Source organism: Triturus cristatus, chromosome 1_2 (genome assembly GCF_964204655.1).
Source record: "Triturus cristatus chromosome 1_2, aTriCri1.1, whole genome shotgun sequence".
Lineage (NCBI taxonomy): Eukaryota > Metazoa > Chordata > Amphibia > Caudata > Salamandridae > Triturus > Triturus cristatus.
Window position 1 is genome coordinate 107312897 of NC_140580.1, and position 17879 is coordinate 107330775.

The following is a 17879-nucleotide window of genomic DNA, read 5'->3' on the forward strand; positions in this document are numbered from 1 at the left end:
ACCTCTCAGCTGTTGGTGCTGGTGAACCACCTCTGCCTTCTGCCCATCTCACCTCGTTAAACAATCACACACCATACATCATGAAGCATAAACAGACACTTTATTAGGACAGGTTTGTATAATATTGACTTCATGTAATGGGGTATTTAGGCATTGTAAGGCTTTCCCTTACTGTACAAGGCTTTCTATTCTTTTGTAGAACAGCGGTGTTATGGAGTTCTGAGAATGTTGGGGGACGAGTTAGGCAGTTGGTGAGCACCTGCGAGCAGCCTGAAGTGACCAACAAAGTGTCTACTTTAGGAATACATTACAGTAAATCTTACAGTGTCTACGTGATTTATGGGCTCACCATATTTGGCGACGAGGGGGTAGTCACCTCAGCAAAACAGCCCACAGTGTGTGGACTAATTTGGCCTCGTTTCTACCAGCGTATTGTGGAAATAGCTGGGAGCGGTAGCGCAGCATTGCAGAACTGTGGATTCGAGGGAGACAGCCGGAACATACAAAAGACAGGAGCACTGTGTTTGTCGGTGAGGTCTAAGCTGGGAAGGAAGATATAGTTCGAAAAGATTCAGTGTGGAACACATCTGCGCTCCACCATAGCAGTTATTTCACACTGTGCCCAATTGGTGGTAGAAAGAGTAAGAAAATTCATGACAAGCTCCACTCTTTATAGAAAACTAACCAAAGGTTTATGTGGTGACCCATGGTGGCGATATTGAGAGGAGCTTTCTATACGATGACAGTTATTGATAGAAAAACAAGTCTATCGCTTGTTTTTTTCAGCACTTGGCAGCAAAGCCAATTCGGAGAGCCTTACAAGCTGGGCAGATATTCTTTACAACTGCTGAGTTAAAAAAAAAACTATCTTTTTTTAGATTAAAAAAAGAAAATAAATATATATTTATTGTATTCCTAATATTTTAATTTGAAATATTAAGAAATATATATGTTGATAGACTTAAACTGCTATGTAACATTTTGAAATTCAGCCTTGACACATTTGCTCAAGTTTGTGTGATACACATCATGGCAAAATAGTTCTACTTGAAAAGTGTTCCAGGATAAAAAAGGACAGAGAATCTGCATAGGCATGTCTTATTTTTACTGCAGTGACGTGTGCACCTACTCTGAAGTCACTGCTGACAGGTTGTCACAGAGCATGAAATCTTCCTGGCCTCGCAATGGTAATAAGAACAACTGTTTTTCATGTAAAGTATTAAGTTAGAGCACAGATTGCAGCGAGTAATTTTTGTTCTACAATGGTGATACACACCCCCTCAAGTTTCAAGGCATGTAAGGTACAGTGTGCAACAACAGTGACATGCACACCTTCCTGCTCACTGATTTCTGTGTTTATTTTATTTATTTTCCCCTTTTTCTGGAGTTGTAATTTGTATTACGAGTTGAATTGTGTTCAGATTTAGGCCTGAATTGAATTTATTTTTACTATCTCATTCATTGGGAGTTGAGGGATGGTCTACCTACAAGCACTTGCCTAATGTTCAGGTAGAGGAAGGGGAGGAGCTGGATGATTTTCAGGAAGCAGTTAAGAAACTGGCAGATAGATTTGATGTGCCTCCTAGTTTAGTATTGTCAAGGCACACATTTATTAAAAGTGAGCAGAAAGCAAGCGATTATGTTGCTACTTATCTGTCAGTTTTACACAAATTAATTGCAGATTGTCAATTTGAAAACTTCACAGAACAATTGATACACAATCAGTTTATATGTCAATGTACAGATAGGGATATTAAGAAAAAGTTACTCTCCATGGGCAACCCTTCCTTAGCAGAATCGATTAGGATTGTGAAAAGTATCGAGTCATCTGCCAAGGCTGCAAAATAATTGGATGATAAAGCACATTAACAGGTTAATAGTATTAAAGTTAAGAAGGCAAGGCAAATAAAGTAGTTATACCAAAGCCTGCTAGGAACAAGTTTGGTCAAAGAAATGCATTTTTTAATCAAACAGATATGTGTTTCAGATGTGGTGATGTGTCACATGTTAGAGGAAGAAAATCTTGTCCTGCTAAGAATGTTCAATGTTGCATTTGTATGAAAGGTGGACATTTCACAAAAGTTTGCCGTAGCACTAAACGGAAGTCCACAAAGGTGTAGCATGTGTAGAGTGTAAGAGTAATGTTGATGAGTTAATGGAAGAAATGCAAGCCATGGTCCTTGTTGTTTCCGACAATGAGGTCATCAAGGGTCCTCCTGAGTGCTGTTATGATCCCTATGTCGATATTCAGATAGGAGACAAAGTGGCAAGGTTGTTAGTAGACTGCGGTGCCAGTATTACCATGCTCACTCAAGAATTATTTGAACAGAAGTGGAGTGAGCATAAATTGTTGTCACCAGATAGGTCTCCGGTATCATATGAAGGAAGAAAGATTGAGTTGCAAGGTTATTTTGAAGATATCTTGATTTTTAAAAGGCGAAAGAGATATGGTATAGTGTATGTGGCAGCTAAAGGCTTAAACATTTTGGGATGGTTTAATCAAGGACTGTTTGCCATGATTTTACGACCAGGAACCATTGAACAGGTAACTGTAGTACGTGATTATAGTGGGGTTAGAGGAGTTATTGAACCAGTTCCCTAAAGTGTTTTCAGATGAACTTGGCACAATAAAGGGTTTCAAACACAAGAGTTATACCAAAGACAATGCTATACCCATAAAGCATAAATCGAGAGGGGTGCTGTTTAGCGTTAAGGAGGATCTAGAGAGAGAGAGTTGTAAGGGTTATGCAGCAAAGGGATCATTGAACCTATTGAATCCTCTTTGTGGCATTCACCTCTAGTAGTCACACGAAAAAAATGGGGAACTACGAGTGTGCGTGGATCTTAGGGCACTTAACAGAGATATATGGGTTGATGTGCACCCTTTACCCAAAAATCAATGCAATGTTGTCCACAATTTCTGGAGCAAAATATTTTATTAAACTTGACCTAGTGTCTGCATATCACCAAGTGAAATTGAAACCTGAATGCCACCGTTTTACAAAATTTGTGTCTCCATGGGGAACTTATCAATATTGCCGGATGCCGTTTTTAGCCTTGCATCTGCGGCTTCGCTGTTTTCAGCGAGTGATGACCTCAATGCTTAAGGGAATTCCCAATGTTTCCATCTTTCAAGATGATGTCTTGATATATGCTAAAGAACGCAATGAACTTGATGACATTTTATGCAAAATTATGTCAATTTTTAATGTTGCTGGAGTTGTCCTAAAAAGGGAAAAATGTGAATTGTTGAAAGAGTTGGTGGAATATTTGGGACATGTAATTGCATGTGATGGATTTCATCCGAAACCAGGTTTGATAGATGCCATTTTAAAAGCGCCACCACCTGCTGACAAGTCCAGTGTCACATTTTTGGGGAAACTGTGTGAATACTATTCACAATTTATTCCTGATTTTGCCTCAAGAGTCAGGCCCATTTCTATGTTGCTTAAATCTCGCTTGGATTTTGTGTGGGATTCTGAATGTGCCAATGCGTTCAGTGAGATACAACAGCAACTGTCAAAGGTTGAGGTGTTAAAATCGTATGATGCTAATCTTAGATGCATTCTCACCGTCGATACAAGCAATGTAGGTTTGAGAACTGTGCTTTCACAGAAGTCTTGTGATCAAGAATGTACAATAAGTTTTGCATCCAGGGTACTCAGAGAAGCAGAGGTTCACTACTCTATTATTGAAAAATAACTTTTAGCATGTTGGTGGGTCATTGAAAAGTTCAAGAGTTATCTGTGGGGTAGACATTTCATTCTCCAAACAGACCACAAGCCACTGGTTTCTATTCTTAGTGGTACCAATGCAAAATACAGTATGCCCAGGATAGCTAGGTGTGCAACCGGGCTACACCAATTTCATTTTGATGTTTTCAAAATATCGGGTGGAAAGAATGTTAGGGCAGACTATTTAAAAAAGATTTCCTATCAAGGTGGAAATGACAGAGAACTGTGATAATGATGATAGTTTCATTGCAGCCTTTGAAGTGGAAAATGTAAGGAAATGTTTTCGGAAAAATGTGGAAAGAGGCCATTGATAAGGATTGTGTGCTAAAAATGGTGGCCAAATATTTAGCTGAAGGTTGGCCTCAAGAAAAAGCGGTGAGTGTGGCGATTCAACCTTACTGTAAAATTTCTGAAGAGTTGACTATTGAAGATGGTCTTATCATGAGGTTGGACAAGTTAGTACCACCAGGTGTCCTCAGAAACAAAATCTTGGAAAAAGCTCATGGGGGACACTTAGGGGCTACTTTAACGAAACGGTGGGCCCAAATGGACAGTGACATTCATTATTTGGTAAAAAAATGCGTGGTGTGTGCCACGTGTGATAAATCATTCAAAACAGTTACTCCACTTTGAAATCTATAGTGTCCTACAGGTCCATGAAAGAAGCTGGGAATAGATTTGGTAGGTTCTTTTTACGCACTAACACCACATTCTAGATATGCTTATGCTCTCATGGATTACTATTCCAAGTAGCCAGGTGTTAAATGTAAAAGTGAGACTAGTTCTAAATCATGATTACATTTTTAAAAGACATTTTCATGTGAAAGGGTTTCCCAGAAGAATTGTTATCTGATAATGGGGTGCAGTTTGTTTCAGCTGAGGTTTTCAATATTTAAAAAGTCCTTTATATCATCCACAAACCAATGGTCTTATTGAGTGTTTTAAGAGAATGTTAGTAGAATGTGTAGGATATGCTTTGCTTAACCAATGTGTTGTTACTACTGCAGTTTAAACTATGTTGTGGGATTACAGAACCACACCTCATTCATCCACAGGAATATCTCCATTTGAACTTCTAAAAAATAGGAAGCCAGCAACACAGTTTAGACCAGCTTGGATATCTAGATTTCTAAAATAACACCTTTCTCCGAAAGAAATTGACTCATTGTTAGAGCGAATATAAATGTTGCTCAGTTCAAATAGAAAAAGTATAATGACCAAAGGAATGGGTTGCTGGACCAAGCCATTGTTGTTCAGGACTGTATTCATGTAAAAAAATACCTGGTTATGTAAAGAAGGGTGATCAAAGGTTTTATGAACTAGTTGTAATGGACAACATTTGTGGTTCTGCAGCAAGGGGGTTGAGCTGTTTTTTGTGGAATAAAGCAAGGGTAACCAAGGTAAACAACAATGAAGGAAATAAAAAACCAGATGTAATTTCAACTGATATAAGTCTACAAAGCAAAAAAATATATAGAACGTTTTGGAATGGCTTCTAATGATGGGGGTTTTAAAAAATAAAGCAATATAGTTTCTGTACATAGGAGTGTGAGGTGTCATTAGGTACCGTTGACGTACAGATGATTCTTCAGGCGAGACCTTTATGTATTCTGTATTTGGGGTCAGATTTTTTTCTTATTTTGGTTCACTGCTAGTAGTTAAATATGTGTTTTTAATTTGCTAATTGTTTCCTATTTTTTGGAGAAAACTTGTGTAATATTGACTACATGTAATGGAGCATTTAGGTATTGTAAGGCTTATCCTTACTGTTTGAGGTTTGCTATTCTTTTGTAGAACCATAGCGCTATGGAGTTCTGAGAATGTTGGGGGATGAGTTAAACAGTTGGAGAGCTGCCTGCGAGCAGCCTGGGGTAAACAATGAAGTGTCTACTTGAGGAATAAATTACAGTAAATCTTACAGTGTCTACATGATCAATGGGCTTACCATAGTTTGTAGTACTGCTTATCAACTTAAATACAATTTTAACATAACGTCAACTTCGTCAATACATCAAAATCCTGAAACAAAACCTTTTCCCCAAACTATTCTCAAAGCTTATCAATCGTTCCTCCCCCAAGTCCTATACCCTGACCTTATTCTTTCACCTTTCATTCACCACCCACCTTGCATCCACCAGTCTCTTTCTCACTTTACCCTACCAAACATCTTCCAATAAAGCCTCCTTGTCCCTTCATTGCGAGGAACTCTAGCGGAGTGTTTCTCGTGAGGGCATACTGGCCTTGTGCCATCCATTGATGTGGAGAACGATAAGGAACATTATCACTGCCAGTCACCAGTGTCAAACACCCACGTTGGATCCTGAGCCAATGCAAAGGAAACTTAAGTTAACCAACTTTATCACAGACAGCCATCCCGGTGAGAATTTCAGAACACTGTTTGATAGGGAACACTGGAAGGTCTTGAAGGTCCAAGGAACAATCATCACTGCCTCCCAAAGGGGTGAGGAGGTGACCTGGAATGTATCCTGGTTCAAGAAGGCACAGCTTACAGATGAGCCAGTGACACAAGGAGGAGGGGGAACCGTCTGTATGTTACTGGATGGGAGATCCTTCTAAACCAAAGGTGCTCCACAGAGGCAACCCCAAGGAATACATCTCTGAGGATTAAAGTAATACACCAAGTAGCTCAGCTCCAGTTGTGTACCCTCCCTCAAGTGACAATGCAAGTGTCACAATGGACAGCCACGATGGAGCTAGACAGGAGAGGAGCTGACAGTACCACTTGTGGCTCAATCCAGTTCCAAAGGGAGCTCTCAGAGACTATGCATGTAGGCTCGGACCCTCAAGCCCACAACAACCATTTGGAGAGGGAGCTTGCAAACTAACTTGGGGAGGGATGTAGCATGTCACCCGGCCTCTACGTCGCTCCATGGATACGTAGCAGACATTCCTGGGCCAGGCTCAGTCGAGAGGGTTAAATAAATGGGATGTGGACTGCTCATGGTCACTCCCAGAAGAGTATCATTAGGTGTGTGTGTCATTGTCAGCTTTGCTTGGGCCCACATTTGTAAGAGTGCAACCAGCTTACACCACCCTTGTACATCCAGCAGCATGGATAGCTAAAGGAGTGTGGCACAGCTGAAAAAAAGGTAATCAGGTGCCACTCCTATTCCTGCCCTGCTGTGAGAAAGAATCTGTGCGGTGTGAAGCCACTTAAAGCCCCAATGTGTTACTTATGTTGCAAGACAATGCATATGTAATGTCAGACCAGAGGCTGTCATGGACTGACCCTGCTCCTCAGGACTCCGAACACAACCCCTATTGACACCAACCCCTTTTTTCAGTGGTTGCTCCTCCGCTAAGGTGGAGGAGCATTGCCCCACAACTTTCTAGCAGTGATGTTAAGTAAAAATAAATTGATAATAATTTGGCCTGATGTCCGTCAGCTTTGCGGGACGGGTTGCTCTTACGACAGGAACAGGGGGAGTGGTGAGCACACTAAGTGTGCATGAATGTTCTCCATGCAGGCTGCATTACAGCCTGCTTGGAGAACATGCCCAGGCTCCCAGTCAGTGTCTGAGTGCCGAGCCACGGTGCTCAGACCAACCACAATGCTGCTTTGCAGCGTTGTGATTGGCTGACTGGGAACCTGGGTGTGCTTCCTGTTCCGACGAAAGCGAGGGAATACGAGGAGGGAAATGGCGAGGAAGCGTAGAGAAGGTAAGTTCTTTTCTTTAAAAATTACACCCACTTCTCCCACATCCCCCCCCCCTTCTGGCCTCCCAACCATGAACTGTGCCGGTTGCCACTGCCTTTTTTCCATTACCTCTACCCACAAAAACGTGCATGGGTTCCAGAAGTATTTTCTTCCCATTTCCAGGACTAAAATGTAACCAAAAACTATAACACAGCTCAGACATGTCACACATGAAGTAACAACTAGCTCAACAAACCTACAAAAGCTCTCTGGCCTCAACTCAAAAACACAAAAAAACATACAGCTGTAGCTCAATGAATAACATACAGTCAACTAACTGAAACGTACCAGAACACAGTACCCATAATATAGCAATCCAAGCTGAATCAGACTCTAGTCTGTGTTGGAAACCTCAGACCCATATGGATGGTCACCTTGGTACAGCCAGGGGTGCTACTAGGCATACCAAGCATGAAAACTCATTACACTAGTGATTCAAGCACTTAAATGGCACTCCGTAGCTTGTGCTTCAAATTCGAGGCACTCCGCAGCATCCATAGAGCTCTCAAAGGGAAAAGTCCATTATTCCTCCAAACTAAATTCCAGTTCCAAAGATCCTCCCAGAATAGAACACTTTGTTTTAGAATAGACCCTGGGCCTCTCAATCATCTCTAACCACCCACTTACAAAAAGAGAATTGGTGGACCACCATTCTCAGTATATGCAGTAACATTATGGAGCACCCTACCAATCCAATAATAAACATACAGCTCCATCTGAAGTTCGGAATGGAAGTACAGACACATTTTTTTCCTAACTAAGGATGCCTAATCACTCTGATGGCTTGGCTCCCCATCAATTGAACAACCTGCAAGAGCAGTCTCAAGCAAGCCCAGAAATGCACATGAACAACTGACATAAGACAATTAACCAGTGCACGCCATGTGAGATGCATAGGTTTGACCAGGTTTGTCCAATACGGAATTTGTAATGAGTGGAGGCTAGAGTGGGTGCTCTGTTGCTCTTGGGTGGACCCTGTAGAAAAATCCATCCAGGCAACGTTTACTCAATAAATGCCATGGAATGTGACTGCTTATCTATAGCCACTCTTCATCATTTCGGAACTAATCGAATAGCATTGACAAGCTACGACACATTCAACGTTTGAGGAGGGGAGCGCTGCCTGTCAGTCCAAATGGACCCAGTAAGGCATGTATAAACTCTTTTGGGAGCTTCTGCAGTAACTAACTGTATGCAGCGCACACCAGAGGATACACCTTGGTACACTGTGTGGACACTATAGGACATTTATCCTGGCCGGCTGTAACCTGTGCATGCCGTCATTTTCTCGTCTGTCCATAGAGCTGACCAAAGGCAAGCTTTGTAAGCACTGTTTTCTGCTCTTGGAGCATTCTCCTGAGAGCCTACTAAGGATTCCTGTAGTCAGCACAGCCCTATGCCACACTCCTCTTTCACCACCAAGTGGTACCTAAAGAACCAGGTAGAAGGACGCTTATTCTCTGAAGGCCAAGAGGTCTTCCTCTCCTGGAGGGCCTGGCAAAACATTTATAATCCATAGCACTATACAGTGCACCCCAGCCGGAACCTGTCTTGTCGCACATGTATATTTCCATGGGCTATATAAAGTATCTGTTTTGATTGATGACGTTGATGTGGGATGCTTGTTTCTGGCCCGAGAGGATCCTATAACGTATAACAGGTTGGGAGCTCAAACAATAAATATACAATATCCTATACTGGCATACACAAAATTAGATTGGGGTAATTAGTGAATGACATAAACAAGCGGATCCATTTAGAAACAAAAGTAGTATTTATTGAATACATTGAACTTTTTTTCTTGATTTAGCACATACATGTTTTTTAGCATCTTCACGTTACAAGCAAAACTTCAGACAACGCGTGTTTAGCTTTGTATGGGAACGGTGCTGAGAGCTCCTGAGGAGACCTGCAGAAACCGATGAATGAAAAGTGCACGGTCTGTCTCTCAGTTTTCAAGGCTTTACACCGTTGAGTGCTGCGACCTAAAACAAGATACGGGCCTCACTCTAGTACCTCATGCACAACACTAAAATTCTTCCCACATGAACCAAACTCCAACTCAAGGCACTGAAAACCAAGCACTTCACAGCTGTGTAGCATGCTACCAGTCTTCTAAAGCGCGTTAGCTCTTCAGAGGCATAAAGCACTTTCCAAATGCAATTATAATATGACAAATTACAACCTCCAGATGCTGACTTTGAATAGATAACTGGGGTTGCCTCCTGCCCATGCTTAAACTGAAGAGTGCAAGGCGTCGCTGCCATCCAGAACAGAGGGGGCCCATGCAGAACAGGGATCCAGGTGAAATTCAAGTTTGAATGAAAGAGGACACCTGCCTCATCCGGGCCTACTGCTTGTTTGGGAAACTGTAAAATAGCACTTTTCGAGTGTGGCATGAGCAAGAGTTAGCAACACAAACCTGACCCATCTCATAGGGTTTCAGTTTTAGACAAGAAATCAAATAAAGCCTTTAGAGCGCATTAGAACAGAGCAAAGAGAGTGGCAAAAGAAAAGATGGCTTTGAGTCTTACCTTTTCGTGACCTGATCAAGTTTCAAAAGGGCATTCTGCAACTCTTCATTTCTGAAAATGTATGAGAAGGTACACCTACATCAGCACCACGACCTAACTACTGTACAACGATTTTTAAAATATAAAACAAAAATAAAAACGTACCTGAATGCCGCCGCCAACGCCGCCGTTGCCCGCTGCATCGCACTCTTCCTGCATCTGGGCACAGGCTCCCAGAGTGCACTGCGGCCAATCATGATGCTGCATGAAAGCAGCGTCAGGATTGGCCTGAGCGCTGGCAACTTGCTCTCCCAGGCAGACTTCGAGCCTCGTTCCACCCCAGCAACACAGCTGGGGCTGGAGAGAGCTTCACTGTGCAGGAGGGTTTGGCCGGCTTGAGATATCCGGCCAAACTCTCATGCGCAGTGAAGGGAGTGCACCAGCACTCTCCCACCAGCAGTGTCATCCCTTGGACCCACCCCCCAAGAGTCGTCAGAGCCCAGGGGATTAAAATAAAATGGGATTAAAACCAGGGTATTCAAATAAAATTCGATTAAAACCAGTTTTATTATCGTTTCATTTGAGGGTGGTGGCGGGGGGGGGGCGCTTTCCGCCCTAATGGATGTTCTGCCGCTGTTTAAATAAGGAGCTTTCAAAAATCTGTCTCAGGTTTGCAAAGCCAGTCAATATACCTGAAACAAATCACCGCACACCGCCCTAAAGCATGTAACATTCTACAGTTAAATTCTTCCACCAGGAATAGAAATGGAAATAATGGTTGGGTGTTCTCAGCACAAAGACCACGATTATAGAGAGACCAGCCACTGACGATTAGTTCAGCCATATCACTGACAGAATATTGGTAACAAAAATATTGTGCGAACAGTATATTGTATCAAAAATATTGAGGACCAAAATATCGAGAAGGTAAGTATAAAGACTAAGCGGTAAGTATGGACTTACTATTCTTAACTCCACATCTATGTACCTTGAATATATAGCAGCAGTGGCTCCTTCGCTAAGGCGAAGAAGCGCCGCACCACTTCTCTGTGAACAAGGAAAAATAACATTCTAATAACGCAATGTTAATATTATTTTATTTTTCCATCCTTGCTGGTTTACTTTTTAGGTACGGGTGGGGCCGGACTGTCACAGGAGCAAGGGGAGGAGTGGTGCGCATGACGGTTTGGGCCGACCAAATAGTCCTGATCACTCAGCATGTTCTCCACTGGCTGTACTGTACAGCCTGGATGGAGATTTTGGATAACATGCACAGGCTCCCAGTCCCTGTCTGAGTGCCGAACCACGGTGCTCAGACCAATCACAACGCTGCTGTCATGCTGGTGACAGCAGCATTGTGATTGGCTAGAGGAGTCTGGGAGTCTGTGTGCTTCCTGCTTCTGGAGTCAACCGAAGAGGAACGAGAGACAGCAGCTGTTCTGCTGGTGATTGTTTTTATCCCCCCTCCACCCCTGTTAAGTGGCAGCCCCCAATAATATATAGGCAAGGTACAAATATGTGAAGTTATATATGGTAAAATGTTGCTTACCTACAGAAACTTCCCTTCACAATATATATTCTTGACACAATATTGTGTCCACACAATATTTCCCCCACAATATTTTGTCTAAACACAGATCAGCGAATGTGACCTTCAGAAGATGTGTAGGAAGTGATAGTATAACTTTTAAGTTTCAGGACATAGCTCTCTGTCTCAGCTGTAGACAAACCAGACCTTATTGAAGCAATCGTTTGTTCACCTACTTTTAGACATAGCATAAGACACCGTATGAGTGGCATTTATGGCTGCAGCCTTCCATACAGAAAAAAATGGTATGTAAAAACTATGAAATGCCAAGAAATAATTTCAAAGAGTTTTGTGATACACTGGATTATACTCATGGTAGACTTATTTTGAAAGAAACAAATTGTGCTTTCCCACAAATTTTATGTGGACTATTCATGTTGGTCATTTCACCTCAATCCCTACAGAAGAGGCCAACAGTAAATCACACGCCTCCACAAGGTCTGCTAACATACAGAAGTGGTTTGTTTTTTGGATGCCATGCAAGATGATCCAATGATAAGAAGTGATCTGCTGTGCAACCCTTTGCTTCTGAAATTCCTTTCCCGCACTCTCAGGTAGAACTCTGGTCGCAATCTGTTTGAGCAGTCTTGTAGAGTTTGTGATTTGCTTAACATAGGGTATGTTTATACTTGCTTTTTCTGCATTCCTAATAACAGCTCCATTAAATGTGCTTCAATATCACCACACAGTCAACCATTCTCCTTTTCTTTAAACAGCCAATTAATTGATTATTCAGTCAGCCATTTGTTCCTCAGCAGATCGGCTTCTAGAAACCAACTTTCAATTCCATCCATCTCTATTGGGATTACTGATAGTAAATTTCTCACCGCTCATCCTGCCTCCTCTTGTATAAACTGAAATAAGGGACTCGAACGAGGATGTCTTCTGTCTGGGATTTGGATTCTGGGTTCCCAGTGAGTTGAGGACTGTAAACTGCTTCTAGGTGTAAAACCAAAACAAATATAGTTAGATCACTCCCTTAAGGAGCTTGTTAGCATACAAGAGAATACTGGCATCACATCTAGGATCAGGGAATGCTCTCTACAAGGGCAATCTGTAATTGAATGTACTGTAACAATATGGATACATGTTTTGGCTATCACCAGTCAGCATAAAGGAGGATTTTCCCAAGACATGGCACTAATCGCTCCTGATCTACCAATGTTGGTTAAAAGTCTAATGTACATGGTGTGGACAGCCAGGTCCATGCCTTTAAGCAGGCCCGTCTATCACTATTTGATTAATTCAATTGTCGTTGGATAAGGTGAATTTATGGTCCTATGAATACAGACCATGTTCTAATTATTTCAGTCCATTTAAAAAAAAAAAAAGGCAATTGAGTATATTATGATGTTATTGTTTGGCCACAGCGTCCAAATCTGCACCCCACCCTCCATGAAGAAACTGGAGCAAGATCACCGAGGTGCAGCTCAACTCCACCCTCAACCACGATGCCCCTGCCACCTTGACCGACGCCAACCTCACAGCCAAAGAACTCCACAGATGGATCTCCAACTACGCAGACAAGCTCGCACCCCTACGTAAACCCGATAGCGCCCCAGGAAGGCCACCTGGTTCACCGTCTACCTCCAAGAATCCAGACACACATGCAGACGTCTCGAGAAGAACTGAAGAAACAGAAAACCCTCGGAAGACAGCACCATCTACAAGAACGCCATGACAGAATACCACCAACACATCAGATACACCAAAAGGACCTTCATCCAGAACAAGATCCTCACCAACAACCAGCAACTCCAAGGAACTTTTCAGCATCATCCAGGACCTCACCAAACCCCCCCAGCGAAACCACAAACATCACCCCTTCCCAGGACCTCTGCAACAAGCGTGGCTCCTACTTCCATCTGAAGATTAAGGGTCTCTACACAAACTTCAACGACCAGACACCTCACCCCAAAACCACTCCATCCTCCAGCAATGCCAGCCAGCCCTCCATCTCCTCCTGGACCCCAGTCACCACATAAGACACCGCATTAACCATGAAAGGCATCCACTCAGGAGCCCCCACGGACCCTTGCCCAAGCACATCTTCCACAGAGCCACCGCCGCCATCACCCCAGAACAAGGACGCACCATCAATACCACCTTCAAAACAGGCATCTTTCCCAAGGACTGGAAATGGCAGAAGTCAGACCCCTACTCAAGAAGCCCTTAACAGATCCCATGGACCTCAAGAACTACCGACCCATCTCCCTCCTTCCCTTCATGGCAAAAGTCACTGAGAAGACCATCAACATCCAGCGAACAAAATTCCTCGAAGAAAACTCCATCCTCGACCCTCCCAATTCAGATTCCGCAGCAACCACAGCAATGAGATCGCTCTACTCGCTGCCACAGACGACATCCGCACCCTCCTCGACCAAGGACACACCACAGCCCTGATCCTACTCGACCTCTCTGCAGCCTTCAATACCGCCTCCCACAGCACACTTGCCACCAGACTCCACAAAGCTGGCATACAGGGAACCGCCATCGCCTGGCTCCGCTCCTTCCTCACCGGCAGAACCCAAAGAATCAGACTTCCACCCTCCCTCTCCAAACCCACGGAAATCAACAGCAGGGTACCACAAGGATCGTCGCTCAGCCCCACGCTCTTCAACATCTACATGGCCACCCTTGCCAACATCGGACAGCACGGACTCAGCATAGTATCCTACGCTGATGACACCCAGCTCATCCTCTCCCTCACCAAGGACCCCTTCACCACCAGACTCAACTTCTTGGAGGGAATGAAAGACGTTGCATCCTGGATGAGCAGCAGATGCCGGACGCTCAACTCGGAGAAGACAGAGGTCCTCATCCTCGGACCTTCCACCTCTGCATGGGACAACTCCTGGTGGCCCACTGCCCTCGGCAGCCCCCCACCACCATGGACCACGCCCAAAACCTCAACATCGTACTAGGCTCCTCCCTCTCCATGACCCAACAAGTCAACGCCGTCGCCCCCACCTGCTTCAACAACCCCCGCATCCTCCGAAAGTCCTTCAAATAGATCCCCCCCGAACCAAGGAAGACCGTCTCCCACGCAGTCATAACCAGCATACTCGACTACGGAAACGCCCTCCACGCCGGGATCAACAAGTCTCTGCTCCACAAACTCCTGACCATACAGAACACCGCAGCCAGACTTGTCCTCGGCACCCCCTGACATGAACACATCACCCAGCACCTGCGTAACCTCCACTTGCTCCCCGTCGAGAAAAGAGTAACTTTCGAGATCCTCACCCACGCCTACAAATGCCTCCACAACACCGGACCCCAATATCTCAACAACAGAATCTCCTTTCACGTACCAAAGAGGAACCTCCAATCCACCGACCTCGCCCTCGCCGAACCCCGCACATCTGCAGAGCAAGAACGTGTGGAAGAACCTTCTCCTACATCACGGCCATGATCTGGAACGAGCTGCCAACCAACATCAGACGCCCCCCACCCTGCACAACTTCAGGAAGACCCTCATGACCTGGCTCTTCGACTGACCGGAGATGCTCCCTCCCACCCCCCACGCCCCAGCACCTTGAGACCCTCACGGGTGACTAGCACGCTTATAATTTCCCTGATTGATTGATTGGTTGGTCTGATGAAGTCAGTTCATGGTCTGACAATATCAGTCTACTGTTGAAGAATAAGTCTGTGACTTGATGAATTCTTCAGTATAAGGCCTGGCAAATTGAGTTTGTGGTCTAATGAAGACAAATCACGATCTGCTGATGTCCAGCCATGATCTTATGATCTCAGTATATGACCTAACAAAGTCAGTTCATGGTCTGATAAAGTCAGTCTTTCTTCTGATAAATCCTACCGATATTCTGCTAAGGTTAGTTTATGATTTCATAAAGTCTGTCTGTGTGCTGATAAAGTCAATCTATTATCTGACTGATTCAGTTCATGAACTGGGTTTAAAATGTATTAATGATTGATGAATTCATCTCATTACTCAGATAAAAACAGAAAAAGGAACAAGTGATGGTCGGAATGCTGAAACAATGCAAACATTCACCCCCAGTCAAAAAGATCTGGGTTTAATCCATTGTTCTTTTGCTCACTACGCCACCCCAGTTTGGACCCGGCCATATGCAAATCAGTCTTGACCCTGTTCCACATGGGAACAGTCCAACCCGAACTGCCAAGCCAGATCCTCCCTGGACCAGAAACAAGCATCCTGGCCTGGCTGATGAGGGGCGAAACTCCGAAACCGATCCTAGGATGCTTGTTACCGGTCCAGGGAGGACCTGATCTGGCAATTCGGGTTGGACTGTTTTAAACTGGAATGGCATGGGGAGCAAAACAACAATGGATTTAGACCCAGATCTCTGTACTGGGGTGAATGTTTGACATTGTTCAACATTCTGTCCATCAATTGATCTTTTTTCAGATAAAAGCAGGTCATAATATGCGGATGTCAATCTATGATCTAATGAAGTCAGCCATTGCCTAATAAAGCGAGAACATGACCACCCTGATGCTAGCAGATCTACAAGTTCAGCAGTCCATAATCCAATGAGTACAATCCATGACCTGATGATGTCAGTCTACTTAAAAGAATGCAGCCTGTTTATTGGGTGATGATGCAAGTCCCTCAGACAATGCACTTTTTGCATGTCCGATAAAGGTAATCAATCATTTTAATGGATCTTGCGCATGATGGATGAGGGACATCTATGACTGTATGGCGCAAAGGACCTTCTCCATGGTGGACTACGAAAGGCTACGGTTTGAAGTCAGCACCTAGTCCAATGGCACCTTTTTTATGGCAGATGACAAAAGCGTATGATTTGATAGTGGTCCACTGTCTGATGGGCCTTGTCCATGGTAGAAGAAGGATGTGTATGGTCGTTCGAGAGTCCATGAGGTGATTGAACCTGTCAATGGTGGATGAAGAAAGGTTATAGTTCGAAGTCAGTCCACAGGCTTATCCGTGGCAGAAAAAGGAAGTCTGTTGTTCATTGGCAGTCCATGGACTGAAATATCAAGGAATTCAGTTTAGTTTAGAAAGTAATCAGGTCGTGATCTGCAGAGGCCAATTTATGGGCAACGATTCCAGCTTGTATCCCTAGAATTAAATTCATTTATCAAGGTTTTCATAGCCAAATTCTTATTTCTAATGGGTGTTTTGTAAATGATTGCACCACATCAACTCAGAAATATACAATTATATATTAGCAGTTTCATGAATGAGGGCAACCTGTTGTGCCTTGTATATCACAGGCAGATATTGGAAGCTTTCAGCAGGTAAACCTTCCATCCTAATAGAACCATTTGTGGTTTACAGGTGAACAAAATAAATAGATTGAAGCAGATGGTATTAGATAAACACCATGGAGTTAGGGCCAGCAAACCCCAGTGCATGTCAATGGATAAATGAGCGATAGGGAGTGAGCCGGTGAATGAATGTGTAAGCAAGCAATCAAGTTTGTTTGCTACTATGCAGTGCAACTAAGTGTAGACTTAGAGCCCTGAAATCTAGTATCAGGATCTTGAGTGTAGCACGGTAAAAGGTGCTGCCATATTCAAGAAAAGGTTGGTAGAGGAAAAACTCTTTAACGTACTCAAAGAAGGCGTGCCATTCAGTTCTGTTACCTGGCTTGAAAGTGTGGAAACACCAGCACTGCCACCACAGCACTTTCTTATGCATGGGAGAGGCTTCAGCTGACCTGTCCATTTCAATATGGATTAAATATATGGATTAAATATAGCAATACATAGATATACAGAGGTCGCTGGGGGAAATCCAAAGGTGAACGAGCAGGTATGGCTCTTTGTTTAGATGCGTAGTTTCTGGTAGTTTCTTTGTGCTACCGAATTGAACAGGTGCCAGGTTGCCGAAGCAGCAACCTCTGCCATGACTGCATCCAGTTGATAAGATTGCTCAGAGGAATAAGCACTACCTTCAAGACTAAAGGTCTGAATTTCAACTTAGATGGATCAGCCTTTTCTCTTTGGGTTACGCCCAATGCTTTATATGCAGGTTTCCCAAATATCTCCTGAATAGACTTCAGGTCGTTCAGAATGCAGCAGCACGACTGGCTCTGGGTTTGCCGGGACGGGAACATATTTCCTGTCATTTGCACAATTTGCACTGGCTTCCCAATCAGAAAACTGATTTTTTTTAAATTAGCTCTTTAAATGCAGAGGACGATCCATCATTCTGGACCGGACCATCTTTCGGCTAGCATTGCCTTTTATAGCCCTGTTAGAGTTTTACGCTCTACTGGTAATCATTTGTCCGAGGTCCCTACGGGTCATCTGGTGGAGGTTGCTCTTTCTCCTTCCTGGGCCCTGTATGGTGGAACAAACTCTTTTGA

At 43.7% G+C, this 17879-nt stretch overlaps 1 protein-coding gene across 2 annotated transcripts in view; it reads right to left on the reverse strand.

Moving 5' to 3' along the window:
- LOC146866908 (uncharacterized) overlaps nt 1-17879 on the reverse strand; it is a 783565-nt gene that overhangs the window by 725832 nt on the left and 39854 nt on the right. The window contains exons 4-5 of one of the 2 annotated variants that reach the window (XM_085603053.1): nt 12381-12489; nt 9987-10037 (exon numbers count right to left, since the gene is read on the reverse strand). In XM_085603053.1, the coding sequence (XP_085459179.1) occupies nt 9987-10037; nt 12381-12489 (160 nt within the window). Of the gene's footprint in view, nt 1-9986; nt 10038-12380; nt 12493-17879 lie in introns of both variants that reach the window. The other variant, XM_085603047.1, reaches the window with a different exon arrangement.